This window comes from Macaca fascicularis, chromosome 3, assembly GCF_037993035.2.
Source record: "Macaca fascicularis isolate 582-1 chromosome 3, T2T-MFA8v1.1".
In the NCBI taxonomy this organism is placed as follows: domain Eukaryota; kingdom Metazoa; phylum Chordata; class Mammalia; order Primates; family Cercopithecidae; genus Macaca; species Macaca fascicularis.
The window spans coordinates 139,639,513-139,667,223 of record NC_088377.1 but is presented as its reverse complement, the minus strand read 5'-3'; the positions used below and the strand labels follow the sequence as shown (position 1 = coordinate 139,667,223).

Below are 27,711 nucleotides of genomic sequence, written 5' to 3'. Positions count from 1 at the left end.
ATCATTGACTTCAACTTTATTTCCACCTGACCCTTAAAAGAACAGTGAAACTGATTGAAAAGGGACTCATCCCCTCTTCCCTCTACAACTCTCTTTTCAGAGTTGTTCATGAACAATGGCATTGTGGAAAAAGTTAAAGGATGGAAGAAGTATGCAGAGGGCAGTAAGTCTATGAGATGGAGCTTTAAATTTGGCTTGGGATTTCCAGGATGATTTAGGGCTAACTGTGATCATGACCATCACAATTAAGTCTATGTGAAATAGAATATGATCATTTAAAAAGGATAACTCAATTTACTACACATCAATAATTCCCAGGACCTAACATTATTATTAATATTTAATGAATTATTTCTTTGAAAAATCTACCTTTTTAAAAAATTATTTTAGGTTCAGGGGTACATAGGTAGGTTTGTTATATGTAAATTGTGTGTCACCAGGGTTGGGTGCATAGATTATTTTGCAGGCATATACATGCATGTGTCTTTATGGCAGAACGATGTATATTCCTTTGGGTATAGACCCAGTGATGGGATTGCTGCGTTGAATGGTAGTTGTGTTTTAAATTTTTTGAGAAATCTCCATGTGGCTGAATTAATTTACATTCCCACCAGCAGGATATAAGCATTTCCTTTTCTCAGCAACCTACCATCATCTATTATTTTTTTGACTTAAAAATCTATTTCAATCTGACTTTACTACCGCTCCCTGAGACAGTTATCTTCAATGGCATCTATGTTTCCAAATGCAATGGTGATTTCCCTCAAACCCCACGGTTATCCAGCAGCTACACTGCTAACAACCAGGGTCAAGTCACTCCCATCTGTAGTCTGAATTATTGAAACAACCACTTCATTGGTTCTCCTGTTTTAACCCTTGTCAAGAATTCTAGCTATTTTCCAGAATGCAGCCAGAGTGATCCAGTTAAAACTTTAAGTTTGGTTGTGTAACTTCTCCTTTCAGAGCCCTAAGAGTCCTTTCTCTTTCAGAGCAAAAGTACAAACGTTTACAATTCCTGAAAGGCTGATACAATTTTAGCCCAATTGCCTCTCTAATCTCATCTCCTACTACTCTTCATCTTACTTATTTTGTACTAGCTATAGTGATGTGGTTATTTACTTAACTTTCCCAGAACTCCCTCATCTCACACCATTTGCATTTGCAGTTTTCTCTATCTAGAATACTCTTACACATATATGTGCATGGCACATGCTGCTCCCTCACTGCCCTTGGCTCCTTCTTATATGTTAACATAATAAGTATGATCTTCCCTGAATATTAAAATATAAAAGAGCAGCAGCCCTCTTTTCTAACTCTGAGACATTTTTCTCTCTACTACTTATGACAAACTGCTGTAATATTCCCATTCTCATTTTTATTTTGCTTATTTTCTATCAGTTGGATGTTAGCTCCAGGTGATCAGATAACTTAGTTTTGTTTACTGGTATATCTCCAAGGCTTAGAACTGTGGCTGTCAGTAGCATACACTCAGCTAAATAAATAAATGTTGAGTGAATAAACATATAAGAAAAACCCAACTTCAAACTTGGTGATTTTGTTTGCTAGCCAGCAAAACCAGTGCAGCAACAAGTACATTTTATGCTGTAAAATGTGGCCTCCCTTTAGGCATTTCCCCTGAATTTAATCATGCCCACCCTGCAGAATGTCAGCTATTACCTTGTCCATTTGACATATCACAGTTTGGAATTTGGGAGCAGTAACCAACTCGGATGTTTGGATCAGTGGTAAAACACCAGGGTGATTCAGACCCATCTGGATTTCGGCAGTAATTTTCTCGTAGGTCCCTATTGAGAATAAGCATGTTAATGTAAATTACCAGAGTTCTTACGTTGGTGAAGTCAGAGCTATTACATTGCTAGAATTCTAGAATGTATCATGTTTATAAATAGAGTTCTAAGTTTTTGCCCTTAAAATAGCTATAACAATTTAATATTCAGCATACATAACTGACACTGCCCAAATTACTGAAATAAATGCTGTCATATGTTAATATTTTTTTTTCCTTCCACAGGTGTAGAGTTTCACCCAAACATTACCACTTCATAAAAGAGAGAAACGGTACCACTGCATTCTTCTCACTCAGTCTCAAGATTTAGACTCTCAGTTGGTACCATTTCAAAACATTGGCCTGTTATTTATTACATGTTCATGACCCATATATTGTGTAGAAACAGCATGTGGAAGAAATGTTATTATCAATAGTCATTAACTACTCTCATTTAAAATGGAAGTTCAATCTATTCAAATATGTCCCACGAAAATTATGATAGCTATTTTTTCCTTGAGTTCTGCATTTCTTTGATTTATTTAATTTGTTGCATCAATTTACTTTAATTACAAAGCAATTCTTTATGGATTTAGAGAGGCTACCTAAAAGCTTTATACATATTTCTGTAAAATTAAGGCCCAGTTATACTATAGAAAAACGAACTATAGAACAAATTGTCAATGTAGTACATGTATATTCTTCATTTTACCAGTATTTTAATTAGAAATTTAGAATTCCTAATAAGAAAAAAAATCTATGCTAATAATCCCTGTATATAAAAGAATTTTAATGGTTTTCTATCAATATAAATAAGGTTCACATTAAATAAAATATGGATTTCATGATAAATAAAATGTGTTAAATATGCTAATTTTAAACAAGTATGTGCTTTTATTTCATAGATTCCTTGTTAATAATTAATATTCAATCTTTTGGAAACCACAGTGTTTGTATCACTTAGCTCCAATTAGAAGTACTATTATACAATTATATTATTATCCAAATGGACCATTCGAAACTGAGAATTTTTTTTTTTTTTTTTTGAGACGGAGTCTCGTTTTGTCACCCAGGCTGGAGTGCAGTGGTGCGATCTCAGCTCACTGCAAGCTCTGCCCCCCGGGTTCACGCCATTCTGTTGCCTCAGCCTGCCAAGTAGCTGGGACTACAGGTGCCCGCCGGCCATCATGTCTGGCTTTTTTTTTTTTTTTTTTTTTTTTTTAAGCAGAGACAGGGTTTCACCATGTTAATCAGGATGGTCTTGATCTCCTGACCTCATGATCTGCTTACCTCTGCCTCCCAAAGTGCTGGGATTACAGGCATGAGCCACCACGCCCGGCCAAAACTGAGAAAGTTTTAAGGAAGAAGCTTGTGTTGCGTTAGAAAGTCAACAAGTAATAGTCTTATCTAATCAAAGTCAGTCCTGACACAAACTATTATTTAAGGATATGAGAACATCAGCCACCAATGGTTAAAGCCATGGTATAGTTAAGTGTTCATAACCCATATTCAAACCTTTAGCCTTCCTATACAATTATTAACTAGAATAGGTGAGACAAGCAATTTATAGTTATATATACTTTTAAAAATCTATGTCAGTATAAAATACGTGTGTTAAATTTTACATAAACTTTGCATACACTTTGGCTTTATTTTCTATTATTTGGTAGAGATGGAGTCACCCTTTGTTGCCCAGGCTGGTCTTGAACTCCTGACCTTAAGCCATCTTCCCGTCTCATCCTCCCAAAGTTCTGGATTGCTCATTTAGACAAGCTAATTAAGTGAAAATCGAGGGCTATCAAAGTCTTACTGTGGACTGACTTTAACATCTGTATTAGAAGCACGTCAGTCAATCTAGATGAAGCAAGAATGAAAGTCAAGATTTGCCGAGATATTTTTACTAAGTCCTTATCTTTCACTTGAAGAAAGGATGGTTTACAATTACTAAAGGGAATTGATTTTATGATTTGTGTAGATTCATCGGAGGCAGTATTGTTCAGTTACAGTGTTCCAAAGATTGCCATTTGTAAGGTCTCAGTGCCAGGGCAAGTAATATTCCATGTTTAATATTTAATAGAGACGCCTGACCAGTACACCCCTCACTACTGGATCACAAAGAGTAAATGGCAAATCAATGTCCTGAGAAAAATGTTGAGTCAGATTTTATCAGTTTTGTAACACAGCACAAGCTTTGTTTCGTAATATTTATGTTTGGTTATTTAAACCAAATAACAAAATTAAGAAATGATGACTTAAATTCTGCCAAAATATAACAGGTAACTTTTGATACTTAAGTTTCACTTGTGAAGTCTGTGAAATAAATGTTTATAACCATTCTGTTTTTCTTACAGATGAATTTCACTAGTTATCTTCACATACACAATTTCTTATTGGGTATTACCAGTCATTAGAAGTTATGAAGTGAATGGCAGTGACACTATCTCCTTTGTCCCTTATAACTAATATTCTCTGTTTCTTTGTTTTTTTCTACTTTGATATGTATTTCTCAGGTGTGAAACTCATAGGTCAGGAATAGAGAGTGAATTGCTGTGATGGAAATTAGGGAAATAAACCCAGAATGACAACTATCAATTTTGTTATTGTAAATTAACGGGAAAACAATCTTAGATTAATATTTACTATTTAAACAAATTATGGAACTAGCTAAAGCTTGTGCATGCACACACACACACATACAACACAAATCTCCCCTCTTCTATGGTGGATGGGCCAACTAGTGCTCACAGCACCTCATTCAGAAATGTTAGCCTGTCTTATTAAAAGCCAATTACATAAAGCCAATATATGTTATTTATAGGTGCTATTTCAGGAAAGCCACTACAAATGATGTGTGTTATTAATTTCAAAAGCAATCACTTTATGTTCCTCATAACAAGGTGGACAATTTGAAAACACATGGCATTGTGTTTGTGCCTGTCTACAAAAGCCAAGTGGTGTGAAAAGTACCCATAGAGAATGCACAAAACAACTATGTAATTGATGCTCAAGGGCAGTTTCTTTGGCTTGAGTCATCTACACAATTGTTTTGCTTCCTCACTTTTCAAAGCAAATCCAGAAACAATTGAACACATTCATTTAAGCTTTGAAAAATTATTTTATTCACAGATCTTTAAGGCTAATAACTGTTCAGTGGTAGGCCTTTTCTTTCCATTCTTTCAAAAGGAAAAATGTGTAATCCTCCCAAAGCTAACACGAAAATTTAAGAAGGCAGTATTTTGAAACATGCCTGGCTATCATTACTATTAATTGATTTATTAAACAGACCCACAAGAGCAAAGTTGTGATCAGAAATCCACCTAGGGATGTATTTCCCAAAGCATAGTGAATCTACCCTCTGGATCTGAACCACCTAGAGTGCTTAATGAAATGCATATTTGAGGACCAAATCCCAGATCGAAAGAATCAAAATCTCTGAGTGGAGGAATAATCTGCCTTTTAACTCCTGATTATCACTGGGCACAATAAAGTTTGATCACTAACACAAAATTAGTAAAAAGTAACCACTCTACCTCCATTTTCCCCAGGGCCTACTGAAATGTATAACATTTGCCTATTTTACTCACTTGCACTTGAAATTTTCAGGAGTCATGTCATGCTTGTGAGGATACTGAGAATCCCAACGCTGACATGGAATTCCATTCCAAATGGTATTGGCAGTGCCCCTGTAGCCTTCTCCTTGACCTTGGATGCATTCAGTTGTTTCCATAGGAACATCAGTATCATTTACAGTATTGTCAGCTATTGGAAAAACAATAACAAAAAAACTTACATAAAATCTTTGAAGATGCCATCTGCCTCTTAGAGTTCATTGGCATTTTTATTAGCAGACTTTTTTCCTGTTACTTATAAGTTTTTATAACAATTGAGTGGAATAAGAAATTTAACTGAGTCCAAGTGATCTCATTGTTCAGTTCCCACCTATAAGTGAGAACATGCGGTGTTTGGTTTTCTGTTCTTGTGATAGTTTGCTAAGAATGATGGTTTCCAGCTGCATCCATGTCCCTACAAAGGACACAAACTCATCCTTTTTGATGGCTGCATATCACTTGGACTCAGGAAGGGGAACATCACACACACGGGCCTCTCATGGGGAGGGGGGAGGGGGGAGGGATTGCATTGGGAGTTATACCTGATGTAAATGACGAGTTGATGGGTGCAGCACACCAACATGGCACAAGTATACATATGTAACAAACCTGCACGTTATGCACATGTACCCTACAACTTAAAGTATAATAATAATAAATAAATTAAAAAATAAAAATAAAAAAAAGAAAGAAATTTAACTTAACATTATTACTAACTTCACTCCAATTTTCCTTTCATTTAGATCCTAAATTAGTTTTTTCTTGAACAGTTACTTAAATGCATTTTACTTCCACATGTATAACTTACATATGCTGAATATATAGTGTTTCTGAAATGACTATACAATTATTTCTAAAATCAGCTTGCTTATAAGTACATACTAAGTGGTAATGAAATTAACCACAATTTTCCTCCAATCTAATACATACATTCTGGCCGGGTATGGTGGCTTATGCCTGTAATCCCAGCATTTTGGGAAGCTGAGGTGGGTGGATCACCTGAGGTCAGGAGTTTAAGACCAGCCTGGCCAACATGGTGAAACCCCGTCTCTACTAAAAAAAAAAAAAAAATTAAGCCAGGAGTGGTGGCAGGTGCCTGTAATTCCAGCTACTTGGGAGGCTGAGCCAGGAAAATGACTTGAACTTGGGAAGCAGAAGTTGCAGTGAGCCAAGATTGTGCCATTGCACTCCAGCCTGGGCAAGAAGAGTGAAAGTCTGTCTCAAAAAAGGAATTAAATAAATAAATAAATTCTAAGTTTCTAAGCTGACAAGTTAAATATATTTTTAAACAACTTGTTTATAATAAAGAAAAAAATCAGTTATTCCTAGGAAGATCTATCTCCTGCTTTTTTCCTAGTCCAACTTCAATGCTTACTATACTTCATGAAGATTATGAAATCCTCAGTCACTAAGCAAAAAAAGTATAAATTTAAATTTTTACCACAATTTGGTCTCTCTCTGTGTGTAATGTTTAGTCAATCAAAATATAACTCAAAACATTCCAGAGCAACTAAAATTCATATTTCTTAAAACATACATGGAAATGTTTATGGTTTGATAAAAGTGTAAACTTCCCAGCTACCTTTACAATCTAAATGGCCATTCAAGATGCCTCCGAATGAAACTCAAGTCAACAGCCTCTAGGACAGTTTAAGATCTGAGTAAATTTCATTGATGTATCCATTTTGGAATTGGATGTACCACTGTACAAAGTACAGGCCAGAATTAGACATGCTTTCAGTGACTAAGAATGCCTATGAAAGTTTTCTATAGTTAATAGTGTAAATATTTTTAATAGCTCTTAAATTTCATCTAAACATTTCTCTCACACAAACCATTGCTAACTTATGTAGTTAGCTGAATGCTTTATTTCATTGCATTCTATGAGCTAACCTTAGGCAAACTAAACAATAGCCTATGTTTAGAGTTATTCTATGAAGCTTTGTGAGAAAAGGGAAAGCATTACCTTAATGACTACCCTAATTACTGAAATAAGTTGTACTATGCAAATTTCCATTAAATTCCTTTTAAATAACTTTATTGCAACCCATTTAAAAAGTGTCTCAATGTTTTGTATATATGCTTTAGAGAATAGAAATATGACTCAGAAATACCCAAACTTAAAAAGAAATTCAAATGAAGATGAAAAGTGTTCAGCAATTGACCCATAAAGTGGTAATTGAGAGCTGATAGCCTAGAGAATTCATCTATATTGATATTGATGATATATATTGATTTTAGGAAGAACACAAATTACTGCACTTGGGGAAATGGCTTGTATAGAAAAAGTTGATGCTGATTATGCAAGTCTTTTATAATTTCAATACTATCCAAAGGTCTTTGGTGAAATACAAAATAAGATGGATTTCATAGGTCCTAAGGAACTATATTTCATCAATATAAATGCCATTAAGTTACTCTATTTCTGACTATGTGAATTAACTGTTAAATGATATGAGGAGACTGAATGTGTGGGGGAAAGTTTTAATAGATGATAACTCTAAAACAGGTAAAAGGTCAAGTTTGTACTGCCATATTTCATATCTAGTTATAAAACTGATGGGAAAGGAAACAAAAATAAATGTCCTTGGGCATCTATCAATTCATTAGCTTAACATGCTAAAAGAAAAGTTTTGGGGCACAAGCTCTTGGGCAGCAAACTTGTGACCTCAGTCAAAACTAAGTCCTGACAATAGAAGGGAGTTCAGAGTTAGAACAGCCAGTGTAAACACACTTCCACTAATCTCTTAGACTTCATTGTCTGCCTCAGGTACCTCAACTCTTTTACTTTCCTACTCAATTGTGTGTGATTTGTTTTGATTGTTTACTACTGAGCCATTCTTCTCGAGCACTACTCTTATACTGTGCATATAACTCACAGATAGGTCTTGATGAGTCCAGGTGTCAATCAGTGCCATCTTTGGCTGGATATGGACCCATCCATTGCATCTCACTGAGAAACTAGTTCAAGGCTCAGTCCAAGAAAAATTAACACACCACTCCTTGGACACAAGTATGATTTGCCAGATACCAATCAAGACAATAAATAAAAGGAATGTAATATTTAGACATGATTAAGGATTTGAACATTATTTGTTGAAATTTCTAAATATGGAAGCAGCTTCAAAAGGCTGTTTCCTCTACTATGTGAAGGTAACTTCCTACTGTAAGGATATGCCTGGGTGGGGGTGAGAGAGTAAAACTGTCTGTCTATGTTGTCAATGTAAGATTAAATATCAATTATCATTTCTACAGCATGTTATTAGTCAAGGGTGATTCGAATTTCAAAGTAATTTTTCCAAAAATAATACTTTAAAGTTACACTCTTACAGAAATGACATATGATAGTTACAATCTGAAGCAATATTTAGAGCCTTAAAGTCAGAAACAAGTGGAAATATACCTTATAAAAAGGGAGATAGTAAGGTAGACATAGGTTATCACAATTCATTAAAAAAATCAATACTTGGAAGGTGCAATGAGCAACTATAAGCAATCACGTGATAATCAGGTAATATTAAGAGGAACGATAAAAGGTAAATACTGATAAAGGATAAACATATTCCTAATTTGAGAGCAAATTTTGAAATTTTAAGAACCTCTGTGAAATGAGAGATCTATATTACCAAAATCCCAAGTCAAAGAAAAGGCTACTTGCTTAAAAATATTCAGGAAAATAGTTCACTGCTGATTTATCCACTAAAATTTCAATGTCAATTCAGACATGTATTGTTAGTGCTAATTCTCTACTTCAACTGGAAGTTTCCAACCAGATTTAATAAAAGAATCTTTCACTTTTAAAAATAGCAATGATATAAATCTCATCATTTGAACTATCATGTTGAATAGGTTTTTTTCTAAACTTTCATTAGCATATTTTACAGCATTTATTATAAACTTGAAGAGTCACTGAATATTCATTTTTTAAAAAGTATGTTAAATCATTAAATAAAAACCAAAATGCTGGCTTTGGATTAAATAATTTAAACAGTTTAATATATTTTAATTTGGACATGGAAAAATAAAACCTTTTAGAATTTTTAAAATTATAGAATACAAAGAATTACTGTAATTAATATAAATATAACATTTTACCAAATAAATATAACTTTTTCATTAGGTTTTATTAAAATGTAAAGAATCTAAATAATAACATTATTATTTTTCATCTTTTAAAAAATAAGTATCTATAACTTTAAAATGTGTATAACTCTAATAACTTAATAGTTTTATTTTTCTGGTTTTTTAATTCATTGGAAATATTTGTCATTATTTTAAACACAAACTAGAGTATTTAGCTAGTATTTTTCTTTAACTCCAAAGTACCTTCTGAAATCAGTGCATTGTATTTATTCCCTTTGACATTGAACTGCTAGAAGTCACCCCATAAATAAAAACTACATAATTCTGGTGCAATGTATAGAATAAATAATACAGGCAAATAAAGATATATTAGTATGACAAGGTAACTAAATAGTTTTCATCAATAAATGAGAGTTATTATGAGTCTCCATGAAGCTGTTTAATAAATATCTGATGAGGACCATGATGAATGATTTGTCCATAGACCATTTAACTGTGATATAAATGTTTGATCTTTGCTGCTCACATACTTACTATTCAAACAAAATTAATTATTCCTCAATGGCAGTAAAACAAACTCCTCCTGCAGCCCTGCTGTATAAATATCAAAACCGGGTGTAAAAATAAAACAAATATTTCATGACAATTGATTTGGAAAGGGCTCTTAAATGTTGGGAAAGGCATTCCTTTGTACTTAATACTTAACATGGGACCTGAGTAAGGGAGGGTTTTGAAAAAATCTCTATTGGCCAAACTAAAATGTCAGAAAAGACAGAAACATTCCCAAATATCAGCTGAAGTTGATTGTTTAGACAAAGCAACAGGTATTTTAAAATACAGCAGCCCCACATACACAAATATATTTTCAATTCTGTCTACCAAGTTAACACTGAAAATATCTGGAACTCTTCTGAGAGTTTCTACAAAAGAAACATTTTACCAGGAGTATCAGTAGTGGCTACCCATTGGAAGCAGAAGCAAAGGTATTTGTGTAATCGTCAGTGGTCTATGAGTAAAGGAATGCTTTTCTTTGATGATTGACACAAAATTTGCTGTTTGGAAATGCTTTAAGTAAAACATTTGCTATCAAAATTTTTCACTGTCCTGTTTGAATATGATCAAATACAATGAGTGTCTCTTGGAACATTAATTTCACTTTGCTGGTGTGGTTGTGATGTGATCTGATTGCTACAAAATTTGGAAGTGAATTTTAAGATTTGAATAGATTACTTTTGAGACAAAGAGTATTCATTGTTGTCTAATTCTTGGGACAACCATCTTGCCTCCCAACAGTGACCAATAGAACAAGATCAACAATTTTAAAAAAAATCTGATTACTTTTCTCTGTGAAAGGCTGGCCAAAGCCTTGCAGAGAGGCCACAGGGCCCTGTTGGAGGTCTGAATGGTAGCTAGAGAGGAAGAGTGCATAGTATATTACAAACAGCGACCCCCAGGGCTCTATAAGCTTCATATGAATGATGAGTAAATTCTTACATCTACAGTTTCCACCACCCCCAACCTGCCCCCAACATCCCCACCAAAAGAAATCCCAGATTTCCCAATAGAGACAAGCTATTGCTTCTCTTTTCCCTATAGCCAAGAATAAGTCGATTCATAGTCTGGTAGACAAATACCCAATTATCCCTTGGAGTAGTTCAACCTAACCCACTGCTTCTTCCCAGCTACTGAAGAGCAACTGAAATAGAATTTACTTTATGAAGGTCCCTCGGGATTGAGAACAGTGTGTAATAAAGCCACTCTCCCATCAACAGTACGTATGCTCTGTGGGCCACTAAGATGAGGATGAAGCTCATTGTAAATTTAAAGAGCTTCTTGTTTTAAAATTGGCATGGGAAAACAGTAAAGACCTCCAAAATAATGAACCTCAAATTGTTTGCACGTTTGCTTTCTATGTGAAGCCAGGATTCACATCTCAAACTTTTCCCTGGACTTTATCCAAGCTTTTTCTCGTACAAAATGCTCAGGAGACAAGACTTTCATGAAAGGTCTTCAATTCTATATAGCTTTATTCTTTAGAAAATGATTTGGAAGAGACCTCCAAGTAAAAGACTTTTCCCTTGAGAAAGGGCATTGATAGCACTGTTTTTTTTCTGACACAGGGCACAAGATTTTATTTCTATGAGTCTCTATTCTGGCCTTGGATAAATTAGGAAAACTCAAAGAAACAATCAGCTTTCTCTAAGAAAGAAAATAATTTGTAAAAATTATTCTGTAATTGTATACAATTTGTAAAAAACATTTTCTCATCATATGAACACACTGAATCTTAAAAGATAACTATGTTCTTTTAAAGTGATGTCCATGTTCATTGGTTACTAAGGGAAAGGATTTTTTTTTGTATATTTGTTTCCAATGGCAACATACCTATATTAGTCTGCACATGCTGCCATAACAAAGTACTGCAGATTTGCTGATTTAAACAAAAATAATTTATCTTCTTACAGTTCTGGAGGCTAAGAAGTGTTCAAGACCAAGGTGCTAGCCAATTGGGTCCTTGGTGAGGGCTCTCTTCCTCACTTGCAAATGGCCACTTTCTTGCTATGTCCTTACATGGTAGAAAAACAGAATTCTCTCTTTCTTCCTCTTGTTATAAGGCCACCAATCCTACCAGATTAGGGTCCACTCTCATGACCTCATTTAACATTAATTACCACTGACAATCCCTATATTATCTAAATATAGTCACAATGGCAGCTGGGGCTTCAACATAAGGATTTGGTGGAAGAAGCAATTCACTCCATAGTAAGACCTCAAATAGAAACCTTAGTTATCAAAGATCTACCCAGGTCTCACTTCTAAAGTGTTTCTGGGCACTTAAGTATACTAGTTCCTCCTTAATTGCAGTTTTGGTTTCTGCCATTTCAGTTACCTGTGGTCAACCATTGTCCAAAAATATTAAATAAAAAATTCCAGAAGTAAATAATTCATAAGTTTCAAATTGCACACTCCATTCTATTTTGCCTCAAATATGCCTCATTTCTTTGTCCAGCATTGTATATGCAACTCGCATAGTTAGTCACTTAGTAGCCTTCTGGGTGATCAGGTCAATGGTCATAATTTTGCAGTAACCTTTATTTTACTTAACAATGGTCCCAAGGCACAAGAATAGTGATGCTGGCATATTGTTATCATTATTCTATTTTATTGTTGTTGTTAATCTCTTATTGTGCCTAATTAATAAATTAAACTTTATCATAAGAATGTATGGAGATGATACAGTAAGGGAGCTCAAATGAAGGGGCTGATGTGAGGAAATCATAACTTAGTTGAAATGTGAATGAGTAGCTGCCAATTAGATCAGGAAGAAAGTAAAATTTTTGGAAGGCAGAAGGCATGGTTGGGGTAAAGAGACTATAATGAGAACATGGAAAATACGAGGCAAAGGAAGAAAATCACTGTGGCTGTAACAGAGAGCAAGAGAGCCTGGAGAGAAATGTGGAGGTATATGAAGTCATATATAAGGTTAGAAATATAGGTAGGGGGTAAAAGATGGTTATGCTTTGTCATTGTCCTAAGATCAAAGGAAACCATTGAAGGGTTTTTAATTTATGTGTAGAGGGGTGTGTGTGTGTGTGTGCGTGTGTGAGTGTGTGTGGTGTTCTATAGATGAGGAATGATATAATCAGATTTTTGAAAACATTCTCTTTTGCAAGGAAAAATAATGGATATAGATATTTCACTCTGAAGGCCATTCGTGTTAAAAATGATACTCTCTTAGAAAAAGGAGACAATGATGGAGTGAAATGGTCTTATGTGAAAGGTATATAGCAGATAAAATTGACAGGACTTGGTGATAAATGAAATGTGAAGAGTGAAGGAGAAGGCTATATCTAGGATTATGCCAGGCTTTTGGATTTTAAACAGGGCAAATAATGGTATCAATCATGCAAAAGAGAGTATAAGGCAGAACAGACCCTCTCAACCCCCTTTGCAGGATTCATGAAGAAAATCAGGGTAAAAGATAATCAGTAAGAGAAGAGGCGAGTTTCTGGTTCTGAGGGGCTAAGGGAAATTGGAGTAGCCCATAGGTAAATACTAATTAGTGTACTCTTAAGGGGACCATGTCAGTCTTGCATGTTCTGATATATAGCAAAAAGTTGTTCTTAGAGCGTCCTGGGACACCTGAGGTTCCTGAGATCCTTTCAGGGATCCAGGAGATCAAAACTATTTTCACAGTAATGTTAAGAGATCATTTGTTCTTTACACCATGAAGCTTTCAGATGGCATGTGATATGTGATATCCTGAAAGACTGATGGCAAAAGCAAATACAAGACACCCAACTGTCTTCATTTAAGGTGTCATTAAGTAAAAATTTTTAAATGCCAAATTTGTAAAACGTTGACCATGCCACTGTTTATTATTTTTCAGTAAAATATATTTATTCATAGCTAATGGCCTTACTGCTGTTTTAAATGAATTAATACATGTCTTGAAGTTCCTGTTTCAATTTCTAACATAGTAAACATGGATTCATATAATCCACACAGATAATTTGGGCTTCCCAATAATGTCGAAGAGTATAAATGTATGTTCAGTCCAAGAAGTTTGTGAACTGATCTAAATACTCAATGTGATTTCTAAGGGGTATCAATCACAAGACGGTTTTTAAATTTCTAGGGACCTGTTGAAGTTTACTTCATAAAAAATACTAATACTGCATGTTCTTACTTATAAGTGGCAGCTAAATGATGAGAACACATGGACACATAGAAGGGAACAACAGACATTGGGGCCCACCAGAAGGTGATAGATAGGAGAAGGGAGAGGATCAGGAAAAATAACTAATGGGTAGTAAGTTTAATGCCTGGGTGACAAAATAATCTTTACAACAAAACCCCATGACATAGGTTTACCTACATAACAAACCTGCACATGTACGCCTGAACTTAAAACTTAAAGAAAATACAATAAATTTAACAAATGTTATTATTTGTCTCCAAAAAGTAGGAAACTAATATATAGAACCAACTGTTATTCAGAATATGAAGTTATAATCAGGGAAAAGCATAAGAAAATCAGTCCTTCATTCAAGCACTATGCAGGACTTCTAATCTTATATTTGTGATGTCTTAAAATTCCATATGCCCCAAAACGCTGTTAAAAATTATATACACAGAATATTCGTGGGCTGATGACATTAAGGTTTATATCCCCTCCTGAGAAATACAGTGTAAGGAAGTCTGAAAAGGCCCATCCCAGAGTACACTGGCACACATTTGTCAATGAGCAACATTCATTCTTTACTTTGAGTGAGACATTGATTGTAACATAGAAGCTTGGAAGCAAAGTGACTAGAACAAATTTGTAGTTCATTCAGCTGTTGAACAAATAAAAGGAACAAATAGAAGGAGAGCAGTATTCAAATGTTGGCTGGCAGGTGTGAATATCCTAATATCAAGGGAGTTTCATCTTTTGCTTTACTGGTTTGTGTTAAAGTTCTGAATTTTCTATCCTGTTATAGGCTTTGGTCTGTTTTATTCACTTCTGTATCCCTGATACTAGAAAAGTGTTTGTTTGACACATCATAGCTGCTCAGAAAATATTCATTGAATCAATGCTACGGAGAAAGGGGCAAACAACACTCTGCGTTCTCAATATGCCGGGTGGAACTGCCGATGCCAAAGGCTTTTGCTATCCCTGTTTACTTGTCACTTTCCTTGGCTTTCTGGAGAAGAATGAACTTAGATGTGCTATAAACAAGGATGCCAAGTGCATGCATCTCAATATAAGCAGAACTAAACCTGTGATCTTTCTCCTCAAATTAATGCCTCTCTGATATATACGTCATCTACCCAATAACTTGGAAATATTTTAGACTCTTCTCTCTCCCTATCCCATTTCCTAGTATAACCAATTTGTCATTATACACTGTACATTCCCCCCTTTTGCTATTGTTCACATCCTTCCTCACCTTGTTTTTCTCACCGCTTACTGCCTTAATCACACTCTTTTGATTTCTTACTGGCCTGCATTGTATTTTGTGTTTAATAGTCTTTTATTCCTCACCTAATCATACTTCTCTGAAAGCTTTTTATTCATTGAAATTACATTTAAAATGTCTTGTGACCACAAGGTTTTAAGAGAAAAGTACACACATACACTGAATACATGCACATATGTACAAACATATATAGTATATAGGGATACAATTATTAGTAGCCCATAAATTATAAACAGCACAAATATATGTTTAATGTATCTTCAAAGATCTCTTTGTTGTCCCCAGGGTTTTTAAACCCAGGGCAATGAGCTACAGTAAAATTCAGGTAAAGTAGGAAAGGGCAGCAGTGTGGGAGGGCAGGGGTGTTGACGTGCCTGGCTTCCAAGAAACACATGCATCTCAAGAAGGGACCTTTGGGAAAGAATTCACCTGAGAGAAGAGGAGATGGAACTTTAGCCCCTTAAGCAATCTATGCCCAAAGGCCCCTAGGAGAGTCTTTGTGTTTTTCTGGGTCTCATGGACACCAGTTTAAAGATCACTGTTCTAGATCACAAATGAGGTAAGATCCCTCCCTTTGCTTAATTTTCCAGTGTTTCTCATGGCAACTGAATGGGCTACTCTTGGATCTTACTTGATTTGCCTCATATCAACTTAATTTTTCTCAACTTCTTTCATTTTTCTGTTTTTACCCCATACCCTACCCATATCAATCATGTACCTTGTCTTGAATTGCCATCCAGCCACCCATGTCTTTACCCCTTTCCTCACTGGCCTAATTGCAGACATTTGCTAAGAATGAAATAAGGATTGTTAACTCTGCAATGGAAAGCACCTCTTTGTAGGTGTTAAATAAATGGTGGTAATTATGATTTTCTAATACAGTTATTATATGATAAAACAAGAGTTTAGAAATTCCCCTCCAACTTTCTAGAGAGTAAGTGACATAATCATTATCTTTATTCTTTGTTTTAGAATCATTGAAAACCCAGAATGAGTTCAGCTGGACTGGACTAAGAGAAAACCAGAAAACTGCCCCAGTTAATGATATGAATAAAAAATAATAATTAATTATCTGTTATAACCAGTACAAGTAAATACAGATCCCCACCCTCTGGTGTACACACTGCATAATCTTCTCCCTTTGGGTGTGGATGAAACTTTTGAATACAATGAGAACTACTCTTGTGATTAGGTTATATTATACAACAAAGATGAAGAGATTTTGCATATGTAACTAAAGTCCCTAATCAGTTGACTGTAAGTGAATTAAAAGGGAAATTAACCTAGGCAGGACTGACCTAATTAGGTTAGCTCTTTAAAAGAGAGTCTGGAGGTCAAACGCTCAAAGCAGGAGAGATGCTATCCTGTTGGCAGGAGTAAACTGCCATATTGTAGAGAGGGTTATGTGTCACAGAAAGTTAGGCAGTCTCTAGAAGAATTATACCACAGCCTTAAAACCACAAGAAACTGAATTCTGTCAAAACTAGTGAACTTTAAATGCAACATGGAGTTTTACATGAGACCAGAGGTGTGGTGGGCACCTTGATCAGGACCTTTTGAGACTCTAGCAAGGAACCCGCTTGAGTTATGGCTGGACTCCTGACCCACAGAAAATATGAGACAATAAATGTGTGTTGCTGTTAGCCACTAAGGTTTTGGTAATTTGTTATGCCACAATAGAAAATAAAGGCACAATTGAATCCACCACCAAATTTTTGGTTTCACATTAAAGGCTTTATTATATATGTGAACCAAAACATTTGAAAGAATATTCATAAAACATTATCTCTTATGCTTTCCAGTATGTCAACTTCATTTCATTCACTTTAATAGAAGTATTATCTCTTTATAGTCATATTTATATCTCTTTCATATATGTATTTTTTAAACTAAAAGCTATCCTTTAATAAAATATTTCCAAAATATGCCCAAAACTCAGAAGACTTTTTAAATCTGAGTGATACAGGTTTGGCTCACAAATTCTGTTTTTTTTGTTTTGTTTTGTTTTGTTTTGTTTTTTAGAATTAACACCCTATAAATACTATCCTCTGCTTAACAAAGATATTGGAATTATATAGCATGTTACTTGTGTAACTAGCCAGCTCCTCTTTGGACAGAAGAGAAAAAATAAACCTACTTAATAGCTAGAAAGTATCATAGTCATTGTATTTCTTGCCTCTCTCAATCTCTTTTTTAAAATACCCTAAAGATTGGTTTGGAACTGAAGAGGAGGGCAACATTTGGATTTCTTGGTGTGTGTATGCCAGTTGAAGGGTGAATGTGCAGGTGAGCATATGTGTGTGTGTGTCTGTGTGTGTGTGTCTGTGTGTGTGTGTATGTGTCTGTGTGTGTGTGTGTCTGTGTTTGTGTGTGTGTGTACAGGTTTTATTCCAGAGAAGATTTATAAGAGTACCTAAAGTGGCTCATGCCTGTAATCCCAGCACTTTGGGAGGCCAAGGCGAGCAGATCACCTGAGGTCGGGAGTTTGAGACCAGCCTGACCAACATGGAGAAACTCTGTATCTACTAAAAATACAAAATTAGCCAGGTGTGGTGGTACATGCCTGCAATCCCAGCTTCTCAGGAGGCTGAGGCAGGAGAATCACTTGAACCCAGGAGGTGGAGGTTTGGCAAGCCAAGATTGTGCCACTGCACTCCAGCCTGGGAAATAAGAGTGAAACTCCATCTCAAAAAAAAAAAAAAAAAGTACCTAAACTACACATACACACACACACACACACACACACACACACACACACACACACACACAAAATCAAAAGGGAAACAGTTGGTTTATTATACCTAACTGGTATAGAACAATGGGAAGACTAATACATTTTTAAAAGTCAATGAATGGAACCAACCTAATCTATACAGAGAAACACTATGACAGGAGTCATCTTTTATTTAAAAGGACAAAACAGATGATTCAATTTCCTGGGAACACAGTGTTTTACTCTGAAAGGCTTCCAGATTCTTCAGTTATTTCATATATGCCAGGCATATCCCCTGCCTATGGGATTATTGTCCAAAATATCAAGAGTTGTCCAAAACATTTCCTTTCCTTTTATCAGCAGGTCTACATTGAGAGAGATTTACCTTGGCAGTATCATGGTGTGGATTATATTCAATTAGGTTTGTTCAGAGGAATTTCCCCATCATTCTGCTATAGTGAAATATATGAAAATCAATCCATGCCCTCTTAATTGTGTATTTTACTCTAGGTGCTGGTGCCTGATCTTATGTAGGTTATTTAGCTTTACATATCTGTCCATATATACATAACTTTATATTATCAGGCCAATTTATAACACTATTATACCTTACTAAATTTATGCAATTCTATTGATTTTAAAGAATTTTAGGATCCAGTTGAAAAAAATAAGAACTGTATTCAAAGAAATGAAAATATTATGTAATATTATTTAAGAGAACAGTGAAAATGTGTGAGTTAACCATAGAGGAGAGGACCAAGTTCATAGATAGAAAGGAACAATATAAAACAGGTTAAAAAAATAGTTTTTATCGTAAATTCAGAAAAGCTGGGTAAGGGCCAGCATATGGAAAAATGATTGTATGGACTGCTAAAAGACAGATTGAAACAGAATGCAGGCTGGGTACAAGGACAGCCAGAGAAGTAGGGATCAGCTATAGGTATTAGAGACATCTGTGATAAACTTCTGTTAGACTTATTATTCTTCATTGCAGCCTCTGTCACTCACCAGAAGGGGTTCACCATCAGTTGAGAGCTCATGTTATATCTCTGGGGAGGAAAGGTAGGTAAAGGATACAGGATTGGAAGGCAAGGATCTAAGGTCCTAGCTTTTACTCCCCTAATGACTTTGTGATGCTGCGCACATTTCTGATCTTTTTCTCTCTGTGGTTTTTCAAATTTTCTTGATAACGTTAGAATGTTTAGGCTCTTGCCATGTTGAACATTTTGCCATAAGTAAAAATGTTTTCTGTGAATGTGTGTATGTGCATATTTATCACTGTCAAAATAATCAGTCTCTGAAAATGCAAAAGATTGGGTAGGATTATGTAACACATTCTTAAAATATTAAAACCTGCACACATTAAAGCATCAAGTTAAATAGTTGTTAACCTGTCTCACTAATAATCGCCTGCTTAGATCCAGTCTGTGAGAGGAAAAGGAAGCAATAAATTTGACCTTCACTTACCGCATGTTTTAATTGCACAGTACTCCCAGCGGGTGTGAGGGTCAAGAGTATAGCACCATGGCCTCGGCTGGCCATCGGGATTGCGGCAATAATTATCATCAAAGCCCTTGTCGGGATATCTGCAAACCACACCAAGAAAAGTGTCACGTAAATCTGCCTGGAAACACCACCCACCCCTCAGCTCACAAAATAACTTTCCACTTAGGTTGTCTACACCTAGCTGAGGAAAGAGGACGTTTTCTATGTCTTGCCTTACAAGGACTGCTTATCACTGACTATTGAATCTACTAATTTATATATCCCACTAAGGATAGAGTATCATCCCCTGGCTAGTAAGTTAGGTCCATGTGGTACCTTCCCACTAGCTGAGGTTCCAAATCGAGTCTCTTTGTCCTAGAACCCAGTTAAGGGCAGATTACAAAAACATGACCTCATGTAGAGTGCTCATTAAGAAAACAGGTCCTCTTCCAGGGAAGGCTTAAAGTTCAAACTGAAAGTTCGTTTTCAATAGCGCTGTTACTAATGACAGCTCAGTTTTGGAAATAGAGCCTTTCGAGGTCATGCCCTCACCTTCACCAGATCATGAGACAAACTTCATCACACTACTTTCTCCACACCCCACCTCCCTTCAAATGAACAAAGTCCTGAATTAGTGACTTGATTTTAATTGCTACCATATCCCTGCTGCTCTCACTTAAATGACAAGACAAGCATTTATTTGGAAAATAAGCTGGAGTTTTAATTTCATTTAAAATAACAACAAACAAAAAAGGATAGAGGAAAAGAACAAAGAGAAAACACCTAACATCAATTTCCAAAGAAAGGTGGGGGATGAACTTTCCTGTGTAATTATTTGTATTTTTATTCTTTATAATCAAAATAAAGGAACTTTCTTCCTTTTTTTTTTTTACCTTAAAAGTTTTATGTAAAATATATGGTCAAAAGTAGACAGCATTATTATTATTATTATTATTATTATTATTATTATTTGGCGGAGGTGGGTAATGGCTTAAGCTCAAAACCTACTCCTGGGGGAAAAAGATAGATTTAGCTGCCTGACTTCTCCAAATGCGCTTTTTATATGGGCAATTTCAAAACACACCAGGATAAAGCAATCTGAATGGTTTGCTCTTTTACTCCATTTCTATGAGCACTACTTATTTCATGTTGTTATGCGTGTCACCTGCAGTACCTGAGTCTCTGAAGATGCAACTCCAGATTTGCCTGCAATTAGTAACAATACCTCTAACCACAGCTAAGGCTTGTCAAAGTGGTCATTACTGAATTGGCCCTGTGGTTTGCTTTGGTTTTGTTTTGTTTCTGCTCTGAGAGAGAAAGAAGCTTCTTTTAGTGTTTCCACTCTACACCCTGCTGATGATTTTGTGTTTAGTACCATGCTGATTTTAGAAACTCTGACCAGTTGACTATGTAGTCAGTGTTCTCATATATCTCATCTGAAATATTTTTGCCCTTTGACTATTTCCTCCAAATATAATGGCCAGAAATTCTACCAGAAGAACTCCTGAACATTCTGGGAGTTCTAAATGTTATGTTCATGCCCTATCGGGAAAACACAATATAAGGAGAACTTCCACAGCGGTGTGTCATAGAGTGAATAGAAGTTTATAAAAGAATCATTGAAAGCATGATTCATTAATATATTACCTTTCAGGCAAGAATTTGTGCCGGTGTGGTGTCTGATGATCCCAGCGCTGACAAATCTTGCCTGATTCTGTATGATCCATGAGACCTCGATAACTCTCCCCATTGCAGGTCATGCATTCAACTAATAAAATTAAAGTATGGCATGTTAATTGTTTCTGACAGCAAAATCTAAAACACCACTGTTCCATTTAAAGAACAGCACCTGTTTAGTAAACAGATTTTTTAAAAATCCTACACATCATCCTAACATTTTATTAGGGCCTAATGTCCATAAATAGTGACATAAACTACTCCCTACGGAACACATCATACAGTTTAAGTGGGATTTTTGTAATTAGTGTCACGCAGATTTACTATAGGGCCACGATGCTGTCTATCTATTTTTTTAAATAACTGTCTCAAAGGTATCTAGAAAATGGAAATAAAAGACATATCCTTGGAAATTTTTCCTGTGTTGGTCTAAAGTGCAAAGATCTCAGTATCTATTTGTCAGCACAATAGTGTTTCTCTCTCAATTTGCCCTCCAAACACATACACAGTAATTACAAAGGTTAATTGAGTTTGTGTCATACTTTTATGGTTAATGCCACAATCAGGACCACATAGATTTAAGAGATTGGCTTCACATAGAAATCTGGTGCAATTCAAAGAATACGGATCTTTTTAAACAATAAATCACAGCTCCTTTCTGTTAGCAAACATCCATGTTGAATAGGCTGGGCAAGTTTACATTCCTATCTGGCTTAGGATAGAAGATGACCTGCTATTGAACTCCGTGTTTCCACTCTTTTTAAAATGTATAAGCTAATGTAATTAGGTAGGATCTCACAGATGATTTTGTGAGGTTAATTCATTGTTCTCTTCTGGCTGGCTCCTTATGTCACACTGAAAACTGAATCACATCAATTGCTGAAAGTGAGACTTCTCAAACAGACAGGTTGATTTGTAGCACAGCAAGCATCCTGTGGAATAAATCATTGCTTGGCTTTCCTATGAATCAGGCAAACTTCCTTAAACACATCATTTGTATCTTATAATTACTGATAATCTAACTTTAGCTGAAGTGGGAAGAGGCATCAATGCTTAGTTTTATCCAATGGAATCTAGCCTAATGAGTATTTGTAGTAATTTGGGATTATAGTATTAGAATCATCACTTTTGAATCCTTGATTCTTATAATCCAATAGGGACATTAACTATTAACTTTCTGAAACATGAATAACTTGGCTTGATCCATCTACTTTCTTTCATTTATATTAATATATGGGCTAAGAGGCCAACTCAGCTTCCCTTCATTTGATACTGAGATTCCCCAGACTACACCCAATAAGCATCTGAACTGTAAATGAGTGAAGTCCATGAGCGTATCAATAAAGGTGCTCAGGTTGGCCAAGGTCATTGCAATGATCAACACAGGTGATGCAATGTTACATTTCAGCTTTCCATTTGAATGGTTAACAGGTTCATTTAGTTCTCTCTCTTTTTTTTTTAAAGAACACAAAGTTTGATACCATCAAGGAAAATGATGCAGCATTTATCATTATTTGTTCCTTTGTATTGAATGAAATGTACAATAGAGTACTAGGGTCACATATAAAAGATAAGTATTCATATATACAATTTCTACTCTTGTACTCAGGAAAGAGATTACATCTATTATGCCTTCTTCAGCAAATGCAGCTTATGATAGTATATTCCTTTCTAATGCGAGTGAATAGAATTATTTTCTGGTAATCACTACATTGAGCAATATTATAAATTTTTTTCCTTGACTTACACATTTTAATGGTTTTAAGAAAACATAGCTACATGAATGAAACAGATAGTTCCATAAGATGACCACTTTTCGTTATGAGTGTGGCAGATCAATGCTTGTTCAAGTATGAATGTGCATAAAACCACCTTGAGATCCTGTTAAGAGGCAAGTTCTGAGTCAGTGGGTCTGGGCTGGGGCATTAATAAGAAGCTCCCAGGGGTTGCTGCTGCTGCTGGTACTTGGACCTCACTTTGCTTTGCAACTTTCTAGATAATGGGATCTATTGTAAAAGTTCTAAGTATTTGGCAGTCATAGTCTAGGCAGAGACTAGTCAGTCTAGTCTCTCACAGGAGAGACTAGATTTTACTGGGACCTTGAATAGATGAGAGTTGGATAAATTATAAAGGGACAAAATAACATAAAATCAGAAGCATACTTATGCTATCTTGATAGTAAAGTGAAGGGAGAGTTATTATTGCAGTTGTGGGCCTAAAAATAAATAAATAAAAGTTATCAAGAATAACGTTACATTTTAGAAAGCAATGAAAGTTATTGTTGGGGTGGGAATTAAACATGTCATGATTGCATTGAGATATTTAGATATATTATAGTAACATATTATTTGATTGTTTATACCATAATTTTAACATAAAAGGTATCAGCCAGGTGTGGTGGCTCAAGCCTGTAATCCTAGCACTTTGGGAGGCCAAGGTGGGCAGATTGCCTGAGGTCAGGAGTTTGAGACCAGCTTGGGTATGGTGGCACATGCCTGTAGTGCCAGCTACTTGGGAGGCTGAGGCAGAAGAATTGCTTGAACCCAGGAGGTGGAGGCTGCAGTGAGCTGAGATGGCACCACTGCACCACTCCAGCCTGGGCAACAGAGCAAGACTCTGTCTAAAAAAAAACAAAAACAAAAACAACAAACAAACAAACAAACATGAAAGGTATCATCTGATTCTTACAGTGAGGAAAACAAGGCTCACAAAAGTTTTAAGAGACTTACCTAAAACACAATATGTTAAACCTGAGCCTGGAACACAAATCTTCTGACCCACAGTCTTAGTATTTTTTTCATTATCCCAAACTGCCTTTTTGTTCTACATATTTTAACTTATTTTCTACATATTCTAGCTGGTTATACTTTATGATATACTGATAGCAATAACTTTAGAAAGTTGGTATCCCTACCAGCTTGTCCTCATTGCCCTCTGTTTTTTTGTTTACAACAGTTAACTTGCTCTCCTTTTGCAGTCTCATCTACTGGAACATTGCAGGGAAAGTGCATGGGAATGTAACTAGATTGGATACCTTATCCAAAGTCAATGGCTGAAAAGTTGGCTGTTTTACCATGGAATCAAATCATCAAGTTATTCGTAAGAATTATCTCAGGAAAGTCAAATTTTTAACTCATATTCACTTTTCAAACTGGGAATTCTCAGATTCTTCTAAATTTTCTTAAAATCAAGCAGTTCAGGTGAAACCAAGTCCATGTACTCAAGGAAACAGGTGAACATATAAACTATGTAACAGTTTACATGTAGGAATGCCCTTTGGCTCTTTCTATTGCTGTCAGTACATTATTTAACTGATCCAGCAAGTTCTCCTCAAAAAAAAAAAAAAAAAAAGAAAAAAGAAAAAGAAAAAGCTAACTACTGCCCTAGATAGATCACAAAAACTCACAGAGTAATGGTTTCTGTTCATCAGTTCAATATTTTTTCTAAGTACAGCTCTGGACTGAATAATACTAGAATACTACAAAAACTGTATATAAATTACAAAACACAGAGGATTAATTTAACAGCTTTTTCATCATACTAACCAACTAATCTTTAAAAATGTGTTTCATTTTTCTCAGTCATAAAACAGGAGTGATATAAGTATACAGACTAAAACAGTTATTTTGAAAGTATCTGAATCTATTTTTAATTAGTGTTTATTTTATTACATTAAAGACAATCTCAGAAAAATCCATGCAGGTGATTCCTTCAACAAAACTAAATGTTTAAAATATAAGCAGTCTCATACATTTACATATATAAATAAAAGTTTTACAAATAAATCATAAGTTGCCATTTAATCTTTATAACTTGCCATTTAATATTTGTTTTAGAAAGTTTTTCTTCACTTAGAGTATCAAATTATACACATAAACTTATGTCAGTATTATTTGGGATTTTAAATGTAATGTATTTTTTAAAATAATGATTATGGCTTAATTAAAATATATTGACTTGGTCATTTGACAATCATTAGAAATGACATCAGTTCCAATGACTAATGATTGTTTTATTTTAAGTTTCAAGCAAACGCTAAAGCAAGAAATTGGATTTTACATACCTCAACTTTCTAAAACTTTTGAATCAAGCACTAATTATTTTCTTTGTATAACTCTATAGGGTTCTTTTTGAAAACTATCCAATAAAAGTGTATATATTTATCATGTACAACATGATGTTTTGAAGCATATATACATTGTCAGTGGACTAAATCAAGCTGGTTAACATATACATTACCTTACATAGCATTTTTGTGGTAAGAACATTTAACATCTAGTCTCTTAACATTTTTTAAATATATGATATAATATTATTATCTATAGTCAACATTCACAAAATAGATCTATTGAACTTATTCCTCTTACCTAACTGAAAGGTGATAAGTGTGATCAAAGAATATTTGTTTTCCTTTGGAATATTTACTATATTTTAAAGTTTTAAATTATAAGAAAATAATATTAATCATTGACTATCAGACACAATCCTTTTAATTTTAAACAAATTTCAGGTGATTATAAGCCAAGTTTTAAGCATGGTTACAAAAATTTCAAAAAAGATATACTGTTCTATATGTCTTTTTCATTTGAACCGTCTAAAGTTTGATCACGGGTGTTTTTCTTGTTTAATTTTAAATATGCAAAATGATTTTATAGTTGCTACCTTAGCCATAATAAAATAACCTTTATAACTTACCATTTAATTTGTATCCATGGATAGAAATGGCCCATCTATTACACAACTTAAGCACTCTGGATTTTGAGGTTTCCCCCTTATATGTATTTTAAAAGAAATTTATATCATGTCTATACTATTTTGTATATTTTATATTATTGATTTTAAAAGTCACTCTTTTTCTCTGCCAATGTTTTGACAATGCTTCTTATTTTGGATCTTTTTCATTAAAATCCTGCTAACATGTTGCTTGTGTTAGCTTGAATTTAAAATACCACAGTTTAACTCATGCTCTCTGAAATAAGTTTAACCTACAGGGCAGATGTTGGTTCCCTTCTCCCACAGGAGAGTTATTCCACGCTTGTCAGGCCACTAATTATTTCCAGAAAGAACATGTCTGCAACCTTTAGTGCCATGGTGACCAACAGCATCATATACCATCAATACCAATGAGCAACGCCCTTTTCTAAGGGAGGTGTGATGACTTCAAATTATTAAGATACTAGAGAGTTACATTCTAATGAGATAAGAATAACTGAAAATAGGATTTATTCAAGGACTTCTTTTCTAGCACTTTTAATCTATGTCGCCTAGCAGTCCAGTCCTATGTAGGTAAGTATATTTTGATGAATGTTTTTCATATAAACCCAGAGTTGAAAAATCATATTCTCACAAGAACCAGGCAGGTAATGAAAACAGTAAGCTGTTTAAAGTTTGGCCAAGGTACCAGTCTTTGAAAACACTTTTTCAGGTCAAACAACACCCCTTGCCAATGATTTTCAACCTCAGAAAACTGTAATAGGAGAGAGTCCCTTAAAAGTAGGGGTGTTTTTTTCTTCCATGTGCAAGTTTAAGACAAATATTAATTCATTCAGACTTATTCATACAAAACAGACTTGTTCATAACGTGATCATAGAAAAGTTTATTATTTTTAAAAGAAAAGAAAACAATGAAGAGGTTATAGGGAACAGAATATGATATGGAATGGAAAGTAAGAATTTACAAACAGAGATGGAACTGGCTCTAGCACATAAAGGCAAGGATTTCAAATTCACTAACAACAGAAAACAAATCCTTCTCTGTGACAATTAGCTAACAGTAGCCTTTACTTTTTAGGTGATAAATATCAACCTAATATTAAATGAATATTTATGGAGGAAATATTTTTAAAAAATATTTGGTTAATAACAAACAGGTAAGATATCTTAGTATAAAACTTGGACAGCATTCCAGTAGTCCCCCTCCCCAAATACTTCGAAATCCTAATAATTTTCTAACAGAGTTTCATCCATGTTTCACTTAGATTTTTAGAAATTTAGAGTTTCTGACAGAACTGAAAACCCCAGCTATTCAGTAACCAGATAACTAAGAAAAATGAAACCACATACAATGCTGAAATGGTTACTCTTCCATCTTGTCATTCAGTTTTCCACTGCAAAAGTAAGGACAATGCCCTTTTATGCTGTGAGAAGAGCTGAAAACACAGACATGGATTTAAGGTGCCTGCCTTCAAGACAGTTTGGGCTCCATTGCTTTGATCTCTTCAGATCCTATGCTGAATGGTACTCAGTTCCAGTCTATGTGTCAGATTCTAGGCACATTTTCACCAAAACGTGCATGGGGTCAAGCTTCCAGTGATCCCTTCTTATACTGTATTTTCTTCTGGGTCCATATGCCCTTGTCACACCACTTCAGAATAGTTTTGACAAAATTTCTGTGGA

At 34.9% G+C, this 27,711-nt stretch overlaps 1 protein-coding gene across 4 annotated transcripts in view; it reads right to left on the bottom strand.

Annotated features, from left to right (window-relative positions):
- HGF (hepatocyte growth factor) overlaps positions 1-27,711 on the bottom strand; it is a 72,132-nt gene that overhangs the window by 25,667 nt on the left and 18,754 nt on the right. For all 4 annotated transcript variants that reach the window (XM_065542405.1, XM_065542406.1, XM_005550369.4 and 1 more), the window contains 4 exons: positions 21,286-21,406; positions 19,621-19,739; positions 5,371-5,545; positions 1,678-1,805 (listed from right to left, as the gene is read on the bottom strand). In XM_065542405.1, coding sequence (XP_065398477.1) covers positions 1,678-1,805; positions 5,371-5,545; positions 19,621-19,739; positions 21,286-21,406 — 543 coding nt within the window. The remainder of the gene's footprint in view (positions 1-1,677; positions 1,806-5,370; positions 5,546-19,620; positions 19,740-21,285; positions 21,407-27,711) is intronic.